The sequence below is a fragment of the Mytilus californianus genome, unplaced genomic scaffold, assembly GCF_021869535.1.
Source record: "Mytilus californianus isolate M0D057914Y unplaced genomic scaffold, xbMytCali1.0.p SCAF_21, whole genome shotgun sequence".
Taxonomy (NCBI): domain Eukaryota; kingdom Metazoa; phylum Mollusca; class Bivalvia; order Mytilida; family Mytilidae; genus Mytilus; species Mytilus californianus.
The window spans coordinates 8,666,023-8,682,334 of NW_026262670.1; the positions used below are offsets into that span (position 1 = coordinate 8,666,023).

General features: G+C 33.4%; 1 protein-coding gene across 2 annotated transcripts in view; it reads left to right on the forward strand.

The window, feature by feature from the left end:
* The first annotated feature begins 300 nt into the window (after positions 1 to 300).
* Positions 301 to 16,312, forward strand: part of LOC127731864 (uncharacterized) — a 74,371-nt gene continuing 58,359 nt past the window's right edge. The window contains exons 1-3 of one of the 2 annotated variants that reach the window (XM_052240729.1): positions 301 to 496; positions 1,125 to 1,229; positions 6,222 to 6,293. In XM_052240729.1, the coding sequence (XP_052096689.1) occupies positions 377 to 496; positions 1,125 to 1,229; positions 6,222 to 6,293 (297 nt within the window). In that variant the 5' untranslated portion in view covers positions 301 to 376. Of the gene's footprint in view, positions 497 to 1,124; positions 1,230 to 4,706; positions 4,959 to 5,474; positions 6,294 to 16,312 lie in introns of those variants that run through there. The other variant, XM_052240730.1, reaches the window with a different exon arrangement.

Consider the following 16,312-nt stretch of genomic DNA (forward strand, 5'->3'; position numbering starts at 1 on the left):
TCTTTTGAAAAAATTATTTTATTAAAATGAATGATTATACTGAATCTACACTAAATCATGTTGTTAATTAGACAGTTTTAATGAACAAATATTTGTAAGAATCATATAAAGTGGGGTCTCATTTTACTTGTTTTGTTCTACTGAATCCATTGATATAATTATTTTACACATTTCTTGAAATTTTTTTTTTTTTTAAGATATCAGGTTTAATGGAAGTTTTGACATTTCACAACAAAACATGTTTATTTATTGTTTATGTACAATATAAATACAAGTGTGACTGGTCATTGTATTGAGTTTTGACCACTGATTCATGTGATATATATTTTGTTTATATTTATTACACAACATTGTCCAGTTTATCAGACAAGTTTTGATGTCAGTTGTATTATTCCAGGAGTATGGATTGACAGCATTAATGTTGGCTGCCGAGGAAGGACACCTGGAGGTCTGTCAACTTCTCATTGATACAGGATGTAAGATCAACACCACAGAAGTATGTTATCTACTTAGTCTGATCACATTACTATTAATCAACATAAAATCATGTTGTTAATCAGACAGTTTTAATGAACAAATATTTGTAATAATTATATCAAGTGGGGTCTCATTTTACTCATATTATTGTTCTGAATCAGAAAATATTTCTCCTTTTATGTTTCTTTAAAAAAAATATTTTATTAAAATGAATAATTATACTGAATCTACACTAAATCCTGTTGTTAATTAGACAGGTTTAATGAATAAATATTTGTAACAATCATATAAAGTGGGGTCTCATTTTACTTGTTTTGTTCTACTGAATCCATTGATATAATTATTTTACGCATTTCTTGAAATTTTTTTTTTTTTTTAAGATATCAGGTTTAATGGAAGTTTTGACATTTCACAACAAAACATGTTTATTTATTGCTTATATAGAATATAAATACAAGTGTGACTGGTCATTTTATTCAGTTTTGACCACTGATTCATGTGATATATATTTTGTTTATATTTATTACACAACATTGTCCACTTTATCAGACAAGTTTTAATGTCAGTTGTAGGATATGTTGTATATTATTGATATTGATAACAAAGTATTGTCCATAATATTTACATGTTATTTGGTTATATTATAGATGAGTGGATACACAGCTTTACATTGGGCTGCTATGTATGGATATCTACAGGTTACAAGATGTCTGGTAGAAGGAGGTGCCAGTCCCTTGGTTAAATCACATAAGGTAATATTTTATAGTATATGACCATTGTTCTACTATTAAGTAATGAATCACTAAAATGATGTATGAGATATATTTGGTCAAATTGATTCTTTTTCAAGGCAATAGTCAAAAGTCATCTGATCCTTTAAATTTAACTTAAGATATGAAAAAGTTTTATGGAGGGTGTGGATACAGACATAGGAGGGTGTGGATAGGGTATACAGATATAGGAGGGTGTATATGGGGTATACACATACAGGAGGGTGAGGATGGGGTATACACATATAGGATGGTGTGGATGGGGTATACACATATAGGAGGGTGTGGATGGGGTATAGAGGTTTAGGAGGGTGTGAAGGGGTAATACAGATATAGAAGGGGTAGATGGGGTATACACATATAGAAGGGTGTGGATGGGGTATAGACATATAGGAGGGTGTGGATGGGGTATACACATATAGGAGAGTGTGAATGGAATATACAGGAATAGGAAGGTGTGGATGGGGTATACACATATAGGAGGGTGTGGATGGGGTATAGAGGTTGAGAAGGGTGTGGAGGGGTAATACAGATATAGGAGGGGATGGATAGGGTATACACCTATAGGAAGGTGTGGATCGGGTATTCACATATAGGAGGGTGTGGACGGGGTATAGAGGTTGAGTAGGGTGTGGAGGGGTAATACAGATATAGGAGGGGATGGATAGGGTATACACCTATAGGAAGATGTGGATCGGGTATACACATATAGGAGGGTGTGGATGGGGTATAGAGGTTGAGAAGGGTGTGGAGGGGTAATACAGATACAGGAGGATGTGGATTGGATATACTGATATAGGAGGGTGTGGATGGGGAATACTGATATAGGAAAGAGTGGATGGGTAATACAGATATAGGAGTGTGTGGATGGGGTATACAGATAAAGAAGGGTGTGGATTGGGTAGGGTATAGATGGGGTATACAGATATAGGAGGATGGGGATTGGGTATACAGATATAGAGAAAAAAGTAGTATTACATCTTCCCGGCTTTAGGTTGGCCTTTTGTGTACCCAAGGCAGGTGAAGGAAGTCAACTTAGAAGCGCTGTGATTAGATGTAAGGGTACAATATATATTTTTATAAGTTTTACCCTTGTCCGTCTGTAAGTACGTACGTACGTACGTCCGTCCGTGCGTCCCAAAATTGGTTTCTGTTCTCTTAACTTGAGTTTGCCTTAACCAAATGTTATGAAACTCATAAACAATGCTAATTACCACAAAACTGAGATCAAGTTTGAATTTTGGTAGCGTCACTTTAACCGTTCTAGAGTTATGCCCCTTTATAAATGGAAATGGAAAATTTTTAGTTTCCGTTCTCTAACTTAAGTTTGCTTCAACCAAATTTTATGAAACTTATAACAATGCTTATTACCAATAAATACAGATCAAGTTTGAATTTTGGTAGCATCACTCTAACCGTTCTAGAGTTATGCCCCTTTATATAAATGGAAAAATTACAAAAATTTTAGTTTCCGTTCTCTTACTTGAGTTTGCTTCAACCAAATGTTATGAAACTTATACACAATGCTTATTACCACAAAACACAGATCAAGTTTGAATTTTGGTGTCGTCACTTTAACCGTCCTAGAGTTATGCCACTTTATAAATGGAAAAATTGCAAAATTTTTAGTTTCCATTCTCTAACTTAAGTTTGCCTCAACCAAATTTTATGAAACATATACACAATGCTTATTACCACAAAATAAAGATCAAGTTTGAATTTTGGTGGGGTCACTTTAACCATTCTCCAGTTATGCCCTTTATAAATGGAAAAAATGCAAAATTTTTAGTAAAGCACAGATCAAGTTTGAATGTTGGTGGCGTCACTTTTACTGTTCTAGAGTTATACCCCTTTATAAATGGAAAAATTGCAAAATTTTTATTTTTTTCTAAATATCAATTAATTTTTGAAATTGGAGTTATATTCCTTTGTCCATGATTATAGTTGAATCAACTACAATCAATGCTTTATACAAAGCAATGTTTAATTTTTACTTCCACTGATAAAACACAGATCAAGTTGAATTTGGGTAGTGTCACTTTAATCATTATTGAGTTATGCCCCTTTGTAAATCAAAAGATTGCAAAATTTTTAGTTTCCATTCTGTAACTTAAGTTTGCCCCAACCAAACATTATGAAACCTATACACAATATTCATTACCACAAAACTAAGATCAAGTACAAATTTTTTGTTTTCGTTTTCGAACTTTAGTTTGCCTCAACCAAATGTTATGAAACTTATACACAATGCTTATTACTACATAATACAGATTAAGTACAAAATTTGGTGAGAACACTTTTACCATTCTTGAGTTATGTCCCTTTATAAACATAAAAATTGCTGAATTTTTAGTTTCCGTTCTCTAACTTTATTTTATTTATCTATGAATAACTGCAGTGTGTATATTTTCAATATAAATTTTGAAACCCATTTAAATATTTTTTCACCCCGTTTTCACCCGGATTCTTTAGCCTTCAGACTGATTTCCTTTGAAATACCGGCAAATTCGTAATTCTTCCTTTACAAGAAGTTCAACTAGCTGTGTAAACTCAAATTAAGTGACCCATTTCAGTGCATGGCTTTATTTGACAGCTTTGGTGTCAAACACACTGTTAATTAACACCAATTACCTTAGCTTTAGGTCAAAAATAATTTGTGTATTTCAAAGTTGTTTCACAAAAAATTTAATTACTTCACCTTTTTGTCACCTTTCACAATATACTCCTTAAATTTGTGTTTATTTTTGTAAAAAAGGTTAAATCTAAAACAAATTGAATGCAAATACATATGAGAATATTACTTATTATTTTTCTACCTTAGAACAATTAGAAAATAAATAGTTGAAAATTATTAGGGCCTCGCCGAATGGCAGACGCCCTATAGTGATCAATCTGTCCATCCGTCTGTCTGTCCTTCCGTCTGTAACAAATTGTGTCTGCTCTATATCTAGAGAACTGGAATGATTTCAAAGTTTATACTTGACATGTATATAAACCAACACCAGAGGGTGTGTAATAATGTATGTACAACTTCCTAGGTCAAAGGTCAAGGTCAAAAACTTTGGTTTTAGTTGACAACCCCATGTCCTATGGTAAAGATCGTGTCCGCTCTATATCTTGAGAACTGTTATGATTTCAAAGTTTATACTTGACATGTATATAAACCAACACCATAGGGTGTGTCATAATTTATATACATCTTCCTAGGTCAAAGGTCAAGGTCATAAACTTTGGTTTCAGTTGACAACCCCATGTCCAATGATAAAGATACAAATTTTTTACCACATGTTATTCTCACCGGGCCCACAGAGATGGCTCCCATCTCAATGATATCTAGTTTTTTTCATCTCTACTTCCTTTAAATGTTTAACTTTTTTTTATTATACTCTAATATCAACTACCGTGTGAGGGCTGTATAGCCAGTCAAGGTCTTTAATAACCCCCATCTTCATCTCTAGAAATAATGTATAAAACTCTACAGATAGACATGATAGATGCATACTGAGCTCCTTGTGACTTGTGAATTGAATATAATCAAGGAAATTGTTAAAGTGTTAAACATTAATCTATCATAGCCAGAAGTGCATTGATAATAATAGTTCAAAATTATTTTCAGTTAATACTTTACCATTACTTTTCATGGTTTGGAAATTGCTTGTTTTAAAATATAAAAAAATGTCCCCTAAAATACTTAAATTCAGCTGGAAAAAAGTTCGTAAGCGTTATGACCTGAGATTTTATTAGGGTACAATATATATATATATTTTTTTTTATCTATGAATAACTGCAGTGTGTATATTTACAATATAAATTTTGAAACCCATTGAAATATATTCTAGAGAATTGTTCGAAAAGACTTCCAAAATTTCATAAATTTGGTGTAAAATGAAGGTGGGCATGGATAACATAAACAAGCTCCATTGGAAGTTGGTCATGATACATTTGACCTCAATTTTTAAAACAGAATAATAAAGTACTAACACCACATATAACTGTTTTGTCCAGGTTTTTATTATAAAAAGTGGTAAATTTAGAAAATGTTAGTATTGTCGCCTATGGCAGAATAAATACTACCGTTTTCCCTATAGGAGGGTGTGGATGGGGTATACAGATATAAGAGGGTGTGGATTGGGTATACAGATATAGGGGGGTTTGGATGGGTAATACAGATATAGGAGGATGTAGATGTGGTATACAGATATAGGAGGGTGTGGATGGGGTATACAGATATAGGAGGGTTTGGATGGGTAATACAGGTATAAGAGGGTGTTGATTGGGTATACAGATATAGGAGGGTTTGGATTGGTAAAACAGATATAGGAGGGTTCGGATGGGTAATACAAATATATAGGAGGGTTTAAATCGGGTATACAGATATAGGAGGGTTTGGATGGGGTATACAGATATAGGAAGGTTTAAATGGGGTATACAGATATAGGAGGGTGTGGATAGGTAATACAGATATAGGAGGGTTTGGATGGGGTATACAGATATAGGAGGGTTTGGATGGGTAGAATTAATGAATAGAAAAGGATTGGGTACAAAAATATAAAAAATAGAGAATAATATTGGGATGTTAAAAATATAAAGAACTGTGAATAATGTGCCCACAAAATTAGAAAAGATAGTTAAAAATGAAGACCCCCAAACTCATCCACACCTCATGTAGACATTAGGATGCATTTACCAATCTTCAGACTGCAAAGAAAATAACAGGACCAAATGGTGACAGATGGAACTTTTATTCTGATTCTTTAAAAAAAAAGAGTTAAAAGCCTATTTAAAGTCTTCACAAAATTGTGAAAAATAATCGAAATGTCGTCTCATGAGTTATATATATATGGTTAGCATCTGTTAAGATAAAAAAAATCACCACTCAGCTGCTACTGGTCTTACTAATTGTAAGATATTATGTGTTACAGAAGCCTTCTTTGTAACAGGTGAAAGCAATATAAAGATTTGTCTGTATTTCAGGGTCAGACGCCATACGATCTAGCAGCAGAATATAAATCTCTCCAGTATAAAGAAGTGATGGAATACTTACAGGTACATATAGTGATAGATATGGTGTTGAATTACAAACGCTTACACTTAGAATGAATCAAGTAGAAAATAAGTTACAAAATATAAAGAAATATAAAACTAAGAAATCAAATGCCGCAAAACCAAAATACTTCAGGAGAGAAATCTTACAAAATTGGTTTTAAACAAACAATTTAAAATTCTAATGCAATTATTTGTTATCACCATTTTGATTCGACAACATCATATAATTGGGGCGCTAAATCCACACTTAACAAGCTTTTAACTAAGCTTAGTTGTCATGTTTCAATTCAGGAATTTATTATTATGTGATTTCTTCAATATTCAACAAAATTAGCAGATGTTTTTTATTTCATATTCTAGAGCAAACAAGACGAGAGCAAGTTTTCTTAATTTTTAATAATAAATTGTTTTTTGGTTTTTGATTTGGAGATGTACGGCGGTGGGCGGGGGGGGGGGGGTGGCTGCCAAACAGTGTCCGTTCATTAACATGAAAACGCTTTGACGAAATCTTTTCAAATTAAGATATGTTGTTTCCTGTGACTAAATGAAGGTCAAGTTTAATTTTCACCATTTTAGCTTTTTTCGTTGTTGAGTTGTAGACCTTTCAGAAACAAAAGTGATTTTTATACGACCGCAAAAAATTTTTGTGGTCGTATATTGGTATGATGTTGGCGTTGGCGTCGTCGTCCGAAGACACATTAGTTTTCGCACTCTAACTTTAGTTTAAGTGAATGGATCTCAATGAAATTTTACCATAAGGTTCAATACCACAAAAGGAAGGTGGGGATTGATTTTGGGGGCAATGGTACCAACAGTTAAGGAATTCGGGGCCAAAAGGGGCCAAAAATAAGCATTTTTGTAACTTCCAGACATAATTGTGTGTTAGTGTATGGATCTCTCTGACATTGTACCACAAGGTTCCATATCACAAAGGGAATGCTGGGATTGATTTTGGGGGTAATTGCCTCAAAATTTTAGGAATTAGGGGCCAAAAAAGGGGCAAAAAACAAGCATTTTTATATGGACAAATACTTTAGTACAAAACATAATTTAAAGCAGTGTAAGGGAGATAAATCAAATTCATCATTAGAATTACCTCCCTTACACTGCTTTTAAATTATGTATAAAGTAATGGTTAATGAACAATTAAGACAATTTAAAACAGTGTAAGGGAGGTAATCCACGTACAACGTTTTGATTACTTCCCTTACACTGCTTTTAAATTATGTTTAAAGAAATGCATATTTATAAAGGAAGACCAGTAAAAATATCTGCAAATGTTGCATCTTTTTTTTTTACAAAAAAATCCAAATGAAAGATTTGACACCATATTTTAAATTCTATTATAAAATAGAATAAGATAGCACTGTGGTAAATTTGAATGGATAATTATGGTTGCAAATTCCATTGGAAATTTGAATTGAGATTATGACCATATCTTGAGGGAAAGAATTTTTTGGGGGAAGAGGGGGGGGGGGGGGGGGGAGGGGGGAGGGGTAAAAAGAAATTGTGGGGGGTCAAATTTTTCTCATTTCAGATTTCAGAAATTAAAAAGAATTATTCTTCAAATATTATTTTTTTTTCAAATTTCAAATATTGAAAAATTTCAAGAAGTAATCTTTAATTGCACAGTATGGCGCATTAGATTTGTAAAATCTTTGACCACATTTATTTATTTGTTATGCCATATCTGACTGTGTATTTAGATTTTTAATTGTGGGGTCCAGTTTTCAAATTGGTCTACATTAAGGTCCAAAGGGTCCAAAATTAAACTTAGTTTGATTTTAACAAAAATTGAATTCTTGGGGTTCTTTGATATGCTGAATCTAAACATGTATTTAGATTTTTGATTTCGGGCCCAGTTTTCAAGTTGGTCCAAATTGGGGTCCAAAATTAAATTTTGTTTGATTTCAACATTAATTGAATATATGGGGTCCTTTGATATGCTGAATCTAACCATGTATTTAGATTTTTCATTTTGGGTCCCGTTTTCAAATTGGTCTACATTAAGGTCCAAAGGGTCCAAAATTAAACTTAGTTTGATTTTAACAATAATTGAATATATGGGGTTCTTTGATATGCTGATTCTAAACATGTATTTAGATTTTTGATTTCGGGCCCATTTTTCAAGTTGATCCAAATTGGGGTCCAAAATTAAACTTTTGTTTGATTTCGACAAAAATTGAATATATGGGGTTCTTGGATATGCTGAATCTAACCATGTATTTAGATTTTTTATTTGTGGGCCCGTCTATCAAATTGGTTCATATTGAGGTCAAAAGGGTCCAAAATTAAACTTTGTTTGATTTCATCAAGATTGAATTATTGGGGTTCTTTGATATGCCAAATCTAACCGCGTATTTAGATTTTTAATTTAGGGTCCAGTTTTCAAATTGGTCTACATTAAGGTTCAAAGGGTCCAAAATTAAACTCAGTTTAATTTTAACAAAAATTGAATTCTTGGGGTTTTTTGATATGCTGAATCTAAACATGTATTTAGATTTTTGATTTCGGTCCCAGTTTTCAAGTTTGTCCAAATTGGGGTCCAAAATTAAACTTTGTTTGATTTCAACAAAAATTGAATATATGGGGTTCTTTGATATGCTGAATCTAACCATGTATTTTGATTTTTTTATTTGTGGGCCCTGCTATCAAATTGGTTCATATTGAGGTCAAAAGGGTCCAAAATTAAACTTTGTTTTATTTCATCAAAAATTGAATTATTGGGGTTCTTTGATATGCCAAATCTAACCGTGTATTTAGATTTTTAATTTTGGGTCCAGTTTTTTGAATTGGTCTACAGTAAGGTCCAAAGGGTCCAAAATTAAACTTAGTTTGATTTTAACAAAAATTGAATTCTTGGGGTTCTTTGATATGCTGAATCTAAACATGTGTTTAGATTTTTGTCTATGGGCCCAGTTTTCAAGTTGGTCCAAATTGGGGTCCAAAATTAAACTTTGTTTGATTTCAACAAAAATTGAATATATGGGGTTCTTTGATATGCTGAATCTAACCATGTATTTTGATTTTTTTATTTGTGGGCCCTGCTATCAAATTGGTTCACATTGAGGTCAAAAGGGTCCAAAATTAAACTTTGTTTTATTTCATCAAAAATTGAATTATTGGGGTTCTTTGATATGTCAAATCTAACTGTGTATATAGATTTTTAATTTTGGGTCCAGTTTTTTAAATTGGTCTACATTAAGGTCCAAAGGGTCCAAAATTTAACTTAGTTTGATTTTAACAAAAATTGAATTCTTGGGGTTCTTTGATATGCTGAATCTAAACATGTGTTTAGATTTTTGTCTATGGGCCCAGTTTTCAAGTTGGTCCAAATTGGGGTCCAAAATTAAACTTTGTTTGATTTCAACAAAAATTGAATATATGGGGTTCTTTGATATGCTGAATCTAACCATGTATTTTGATTTTTGGGCCCCGTTATCAAATTGGTCCACATTGAGGTCAAAAGGGTCCAAAATTAAACTTTGTTTGATTTCATCAAAAATGGAATTCTTTGGATTCTTTGATATGCTGAATCTTACCATGTATTTAGATTTTGGATATTGGACCATAATAGGTAAATTAAAAAAATTAAAGTTCTTAGACCACATTCATTCTGTGTCAGAAACCTATGCTGTGTCAAATATTTAATCACAATCCAAATTCAGAGCTGTATCAAGCTTGAATGTTGTGTCCATACTTGCCCCAACTGTTCAGGGTTCGACCTCTGCGGTCGTATCAAGCTGCGCCCAGCGGAGCATTTTATTACTATATGAATTTGAGTTATTTCCCTTTGAACAGAAATGGTATAATTAATAATTAATTTCTATGTCATTTGGTCTCTTGTTTATTTTGAGTTATTTCCCTTTGAACAGGAATGATTTAATTAATAATTATCTCATCAAAAATTGAATTCTTGGGGTTCTTTAATATGCTGATCCTAACAATGTACTTAGATTTGGGATATTGGACCATAATAGGTAAATTTCCAATTTCAAATTTTTCATTTCTTTGACCACATTCATTTTGTGTCATAAACCTATGCTGTGTCAAATACTCATTTTTTTATTTTGTATAGAATGCATAGAAATGGAAATAACTGTATTGTATAACTATTTTTAGCTTGGCCTACAATTAACTTTGTCCTATTTTAGCAAATATTCTTTTACGTAGCTAACTACTATATCACTAGCCTTTTTACACTCAGGTTATGAGTTTGAGTCCCTCACATGGCAGGTCCTTTGACTTCTTAAATTCATGAAGTAATCAGTTTTCCACACTATTTGTTGTTATGCTTACAGATGTTGATTTGATATTTGGTATACAGTTTTAGGTTTACCATGACAAATTATAGAACAATTTCTGATTTTGTTCCGGTCTGAAGTTTTGTGCAGAGTTATGGTCCTTTGACTTAGACAATTCAGGAAAGTAATCAGTTTTCAGCATTTTTTATACGACCGCAAAGAATTTTTGGTTTCATATAATGCTACGATGTCGGCGGTGTAGTCGTCGTCGGCATCATCGTCCTTAGACACATTTGGTTCCCGGACAATAACTTTAGTTTAAGTGAATGTCTCTCTATGATTTTTACCAGAAGGTTCAATACCACAAAAGGATGGTTGGGAATGCTTTTGGAGGTTATGGTACCAACAGTTTGAGAATTAGGGCCCCAAAAGGGGCCAAAAACAAGCATTTTTATAGTTTCCGGACAATAACTTGTGTTTTAGTGTATGGATCTCTCTAAAATTGTACTACAAGGTTCCATACCACAAAGGGAAGGCTGGGAATGAGTTAGTTTGGGGGTAATTACTCCTGGGGGGGGGGGGTTCAAAAAGTTTGGGGGGATTTTTTTTTCAATTTTTTTTGGGGGTTCATATTTTTTCTTCAAAATTTTTGAAATTTCAAATTTTTTGAAAAGTTTCAAGAAGAAATCTTCAATTGCACAATATTGCAAAATAGCACAGTATTGCGCAACAGCACAGTATTGCGCAATAGCACAGTATTGGGCAATATCACAGTATTGTGCAACAGCACAGTATTGCGCAATAGCACAGTATTGGGCAATATCACAGTATTGTGCAATAGCAAGAAATCTTCAATTGCACAGTATTTGGGCAATAGCAAGAAATCTTTAATTGCACAAAAGCACAGTATTGCGCACACAGTATTGCGCAATTGCAAGAAATCTTCAGTTCCACAGTATTGCACAATAGCATAGGTATTGCACAATAGCACAGTATTGCGCAATAGCACAGTATTGCACAATAGCAAGAAATCTTCAATTGCACAGTATTGCGGAATAGCAGGAAATCTTCAGTTGAAAATTAAGACAAATCTTTAAACCAATTTCAATGGGATTAATTTTAAAGTCTTTAATTTTTGGGTTCTAACCTTGTATTACTATTTTAGATATTGAGCCCCATTTTTAAATTGGTCTACATTGAGGTCAAAAGGGTCCAAAATTTAACTTTGTTTGATTTCATCCAAATTTGTATTATTGCTGTTCTTTGATATGCAGACTAACCGTGCATTTAGATTTTTAATTTTTGGGCAAGCCGTCTTCAAATTGGTCCATATTAAGGTCCAAAGGGCCCCAAATTAAAGTTTAGTTTTAATTTCAAAAAAGAAATGAATTCTAGGGGTTCTTTGATATGCTGAATCTAAGCGTGTATTAGGATTTTTGATTTTGGGCACAGTATTCAAGTTGGTTAAAATTGAATTAATATATGCCCAATCAAACAGTGTTTTAGATTTTAGATTTTGGGCATGTTTTCAAAGTTGGTCCAAATTGTGTTCCAAAATTAAACTTTGTTTGATTTCATCAAAAATTGAATTATCAGTGCTCTTTGGTTTGCCCAACCTTACAATATATTATCCCATTTGAATTACCTCCCTTACACTGCTTTTAAATTATGTAGAAAGTAATGAATAATGAACAATTAAGACAATTTAAAAGCAGTTTAAGGGAGGTAATCCAAATACAACGTTTTGATTACCTCCCTTACACTGCTTTTCATGTTTAAAGAAATGCATGTGTATAAAGGAAGACCAGTTAATACGCAACAGCATAGTGTATTGCACAAAAGCAAAAAAAAGGGGGGGGTAAATTTTTAAATTTTTTTTGTGGGGGGAGGGAGGGGGGGGCAATTTGCAGCAGCAAAGTGTATTGCACAAAAGCAAAAAATTGAATATAAATTCAAATCATGTAACCAATTCTAAGTTCTTTGACTACAGTTATTCTGTGTCAGAAACCTTTTATGTTTCAAATATTTAACTGCGCTGGGCCTCGCTAATGTCGCAAATTGCGATTTTTTTTTCATCCGGCGACAAAATATGGCTGCTGGCGATTTTTCTGGCGTCAACATTTCCCTATGTCAAAATGTTTCATTTCTTGACTGTAACGATAATATTACCGATCTTCATTTACATTGGTAAAAGAAAAAAAATTTAATTGTAAGAAATTTTACCTGGCGACAAGTTTATGACTTTGTTTACGACCCCAAGCTAAGCAACGGTTACAACAGGTGTTATAATTAGTTGTTACAGGTAATCCGTTTATCAGAGGGGTCATTAATGATCATCAACATTAATTCATTTAAATAGAATTGGTCAGTTGGCATTTGTCATTTCATTTGAAGAAATTTTCATACGGCAACACAATTTGCAACGTTTACCGTAGTTTCATGAAGAAAACGTAATTGACAGAAAGATGAAAACCACAATAACTAATTAAAACACATCATTTTACTTGTATTCCATAAAAAATGGTAAATTCAGACTTGATTTGTCTTTGCCTGCTCTCAATTTTGATACGAAAATAACAAAACTGGATGCCATTGTTGATCGTATTTACTTCTACTGAGTACTGTGTATAATCCTCCGAAGAAGGAGCACACCTGAATAAAGAAAGATAACTCAATTTGATTTTGTCCTAGTTTTGAGATACCTACTAAAGATATGTCTACATACTTCTGACTTTAGAATTTATTGGTTTAGGTCTTTTGAGTTATGGGAAAAGTTAAGAGGGTCTTGGTAGCAGGATGGGTACGGTGCTTGGGTCATCATTTTCTGTATTCTTTATTTTTTATACAAATTTTCACTATTCTGTATATATCTAAACACCCATTATTCTCTTTTCTTCATTTAATTGCACATTTACTCTATTCTGTAACATATACAGACCATAAGCTAATTATAAGGACAGGAACATTGATCAATAGAGTCATTATATATGCGTCCCATTAGTCATTGTTTGGAGACATAAACATTCAAAATAAAAACATACATTTGTGGAAAATCAGCTGCTTTGTTTTAATCTTTATTGTTATAATTTTATACAACCGCAAAAAAAATTTGCGGTCCTATATTGGTATGACGTTGGCGTAGTCGTCGTCCGAAGACACATTGGTTTTCGCACAATAACTTTAGTTTAAGTGATTAGATCTCTATGAAATTTTACCATAAGGTTCAATACCACAAAAGGAAGGTTGGGATCGATTTTGGGGGTTATGGTACCAACAGTTAAGGAATTAGGGGCCAAAAAGGGGCCAAAAATAAGCATTTTTTTAACTTCAAGACAATAACTTGTGTGTTAGTGTATGGATCTCTCTGACATTGTACCACAAGGTTCCATATCACAAAGGGAATGCTGGGATTGATTTTGGTAATTGCCTCAAAATTTTAGGAATAAGGGGCCAAAAAAGGGGCAAAAAACAAGCATTTTTCTAGTTTCATGACAATAACTTGTGTGTAAGTGTATGGATCTTTCTGAAATTGTACTACAACGTTCCATATCACAAAGGGAAAGCTGGAATTGAGTTTGGGGTAATTGCCCAAAACGTTTAGGAATAAGGGGCCAAAAATAAGCATTTTTCTAGTTTCCAGACAATAACTTGTGTTCAAGTGTATGGATCTCTCTCAAATTTTACTGCAAGGTATCATACCACAAAGGGAAGGCTGGGATTGATTTTGGGGGCAATTTCCTCAAAATTTTAGGAATAAGGGGCAAAAAAGGGGCAAAAAACAAGCATTTTTCTAGTTTCAGGACTATAACTTGTGTGTAAGTGTATGGATCTTTATGAAATTGTACTACAAGGTTCCATCACAAAGGGAAAGCTGGGTTTGAGTTTGGGGATAATTGCCCAAAACGTTTAGGAATTCGGGGCCAAAAAGGGGCCTACATTAAGGTCCAAAGGGTCCAAAATTAAACTTAGTTTGATTTTAACAAAAATTGAATTCTTGGGGTTCTTATATATGCTGAATCTAAACATGTGTTTAGATTTTTGATTATGGACCCAATTTTCAAGTTGGTCCAAATTTGGGTCCAAATTAAACTTTGTTTGATGTCAACAAAAATCGAATATATGAGGTTCTTTGATATACTGAATCTAACCATGTATTTAGATTATTGATTTTTGGGCCTCGTTATCAAATTGGTCCACATTGAGGTCAAAAGGGTCCAAAATTAAACTTTGTTCAGGGGTTCAAATTAGCAGTGGTCCGAGGTCCGTGACCTTCCACTGTTGCAATCGGACTTTCGTTTTGGTTACTAGCTACGCCCGACGGACCTTCGATCTTAAAGGAAATAAAAATGATTTTTGCTGACCTTTTTTAACCATCTGTATCGTCATTTTTAAGCCATATTTATATTATTATTGAAATCGAGATAAAAAAAAATGTTTCATCCCTGACCTTGCCGACGAGTGATAAAAGTTATTTTTAACCTTGTATTTCTTGGAAACACAAGGTTATAAATAGTTGCGAGAAGTCACGTGACAAATCATTTAATCATTTAGACATTTTAGAACAAAATGAGTCTGTTTCACTTTGGTGTCACGTCTTCCAAGAGAAAGCCTGAAGATTATGAACGGTCTTCAACCACAGGCACTTGTTTCTATCCATGGGAAGGTCGACTATCCATAAATATGGAAGGATATTCAACCTTCCCATGGATAGAAACAAGTGCCTGTGTCTTCAACGTCTTCAAAAGAAATCAAATGAAGATCTCACTAAAGACCAAAAATGCGATCGTGAAAAACGGGAACGGAGCCCTTCAGGAAAATCGATCGACCGTGGCTATATTTTGATGAATCAACTGGTCTAATGTCATGCACATACTGCCAGAAGTTCCCCTCTCGTTCAGAAAAAGAAAGTGCACTTGTAAGGGGAACACAAAATCTTAAAATAGACCCAATGAAAATATACGAAGTGACACCCCAGCATTTATCTTGTTTAAAGCAGTGGATCCATGAAAGTGACCCAAATTTTAAGTCTAATTATGACTAAAGATTAATTGTCAGACACTAAACTTGGACAATGTATTCTCAAGCAGAATGTAAGCCTGATCAGTTAAATAGATATAAGGTTCTTTTCAACACTGCATACAGTATTGCAAAAAAGGGAAACCCTTCAGTTACTATGAATTTATTCTTGAAATCCAGTGCAAAAATGGTGTTGATGTGTAAGCAGTACTTCAATATTGAAGGTTGTAAACTGTTTATTTGCTGGATAGCCAATTTAGGCATTATATGAGAAACGAAACATCACATGCAGTTCAAATATGATGAAACAAACTAACCTCACTCCAAAAGCTCATTAATCTGTATCTTATTGAGTTATGAAATTTTTCCTGTAAAAGTAGGACCTTTCAGTTTTGAGTGTCAAAGGTCCTGGACCTTCCAGTACCAAATGTTAATTTGAACCCCTGCAATAGTACTGAAAGTGGTGTTAAACATCAACAATCAATCCTTACCACGACGATATAGACAATAGTACTGAAAGTGGTGTTAAACATCAACAATAAATCCTTACCACCACGATATAGACAATAGTACTGAAAGTGGTGTTAAACACCAACAATCAATCAATCAATCCTTACCACGACGATATAGACAATAGAACTGAAAGTGGTGTTAAACATCAACAATCAATCCTTACCACGACGATATAGACAATAGTACTGAAAGTGGTGTTAAACACCAACAATCAATCAATCCTTACCACCACGATATAGACAATAG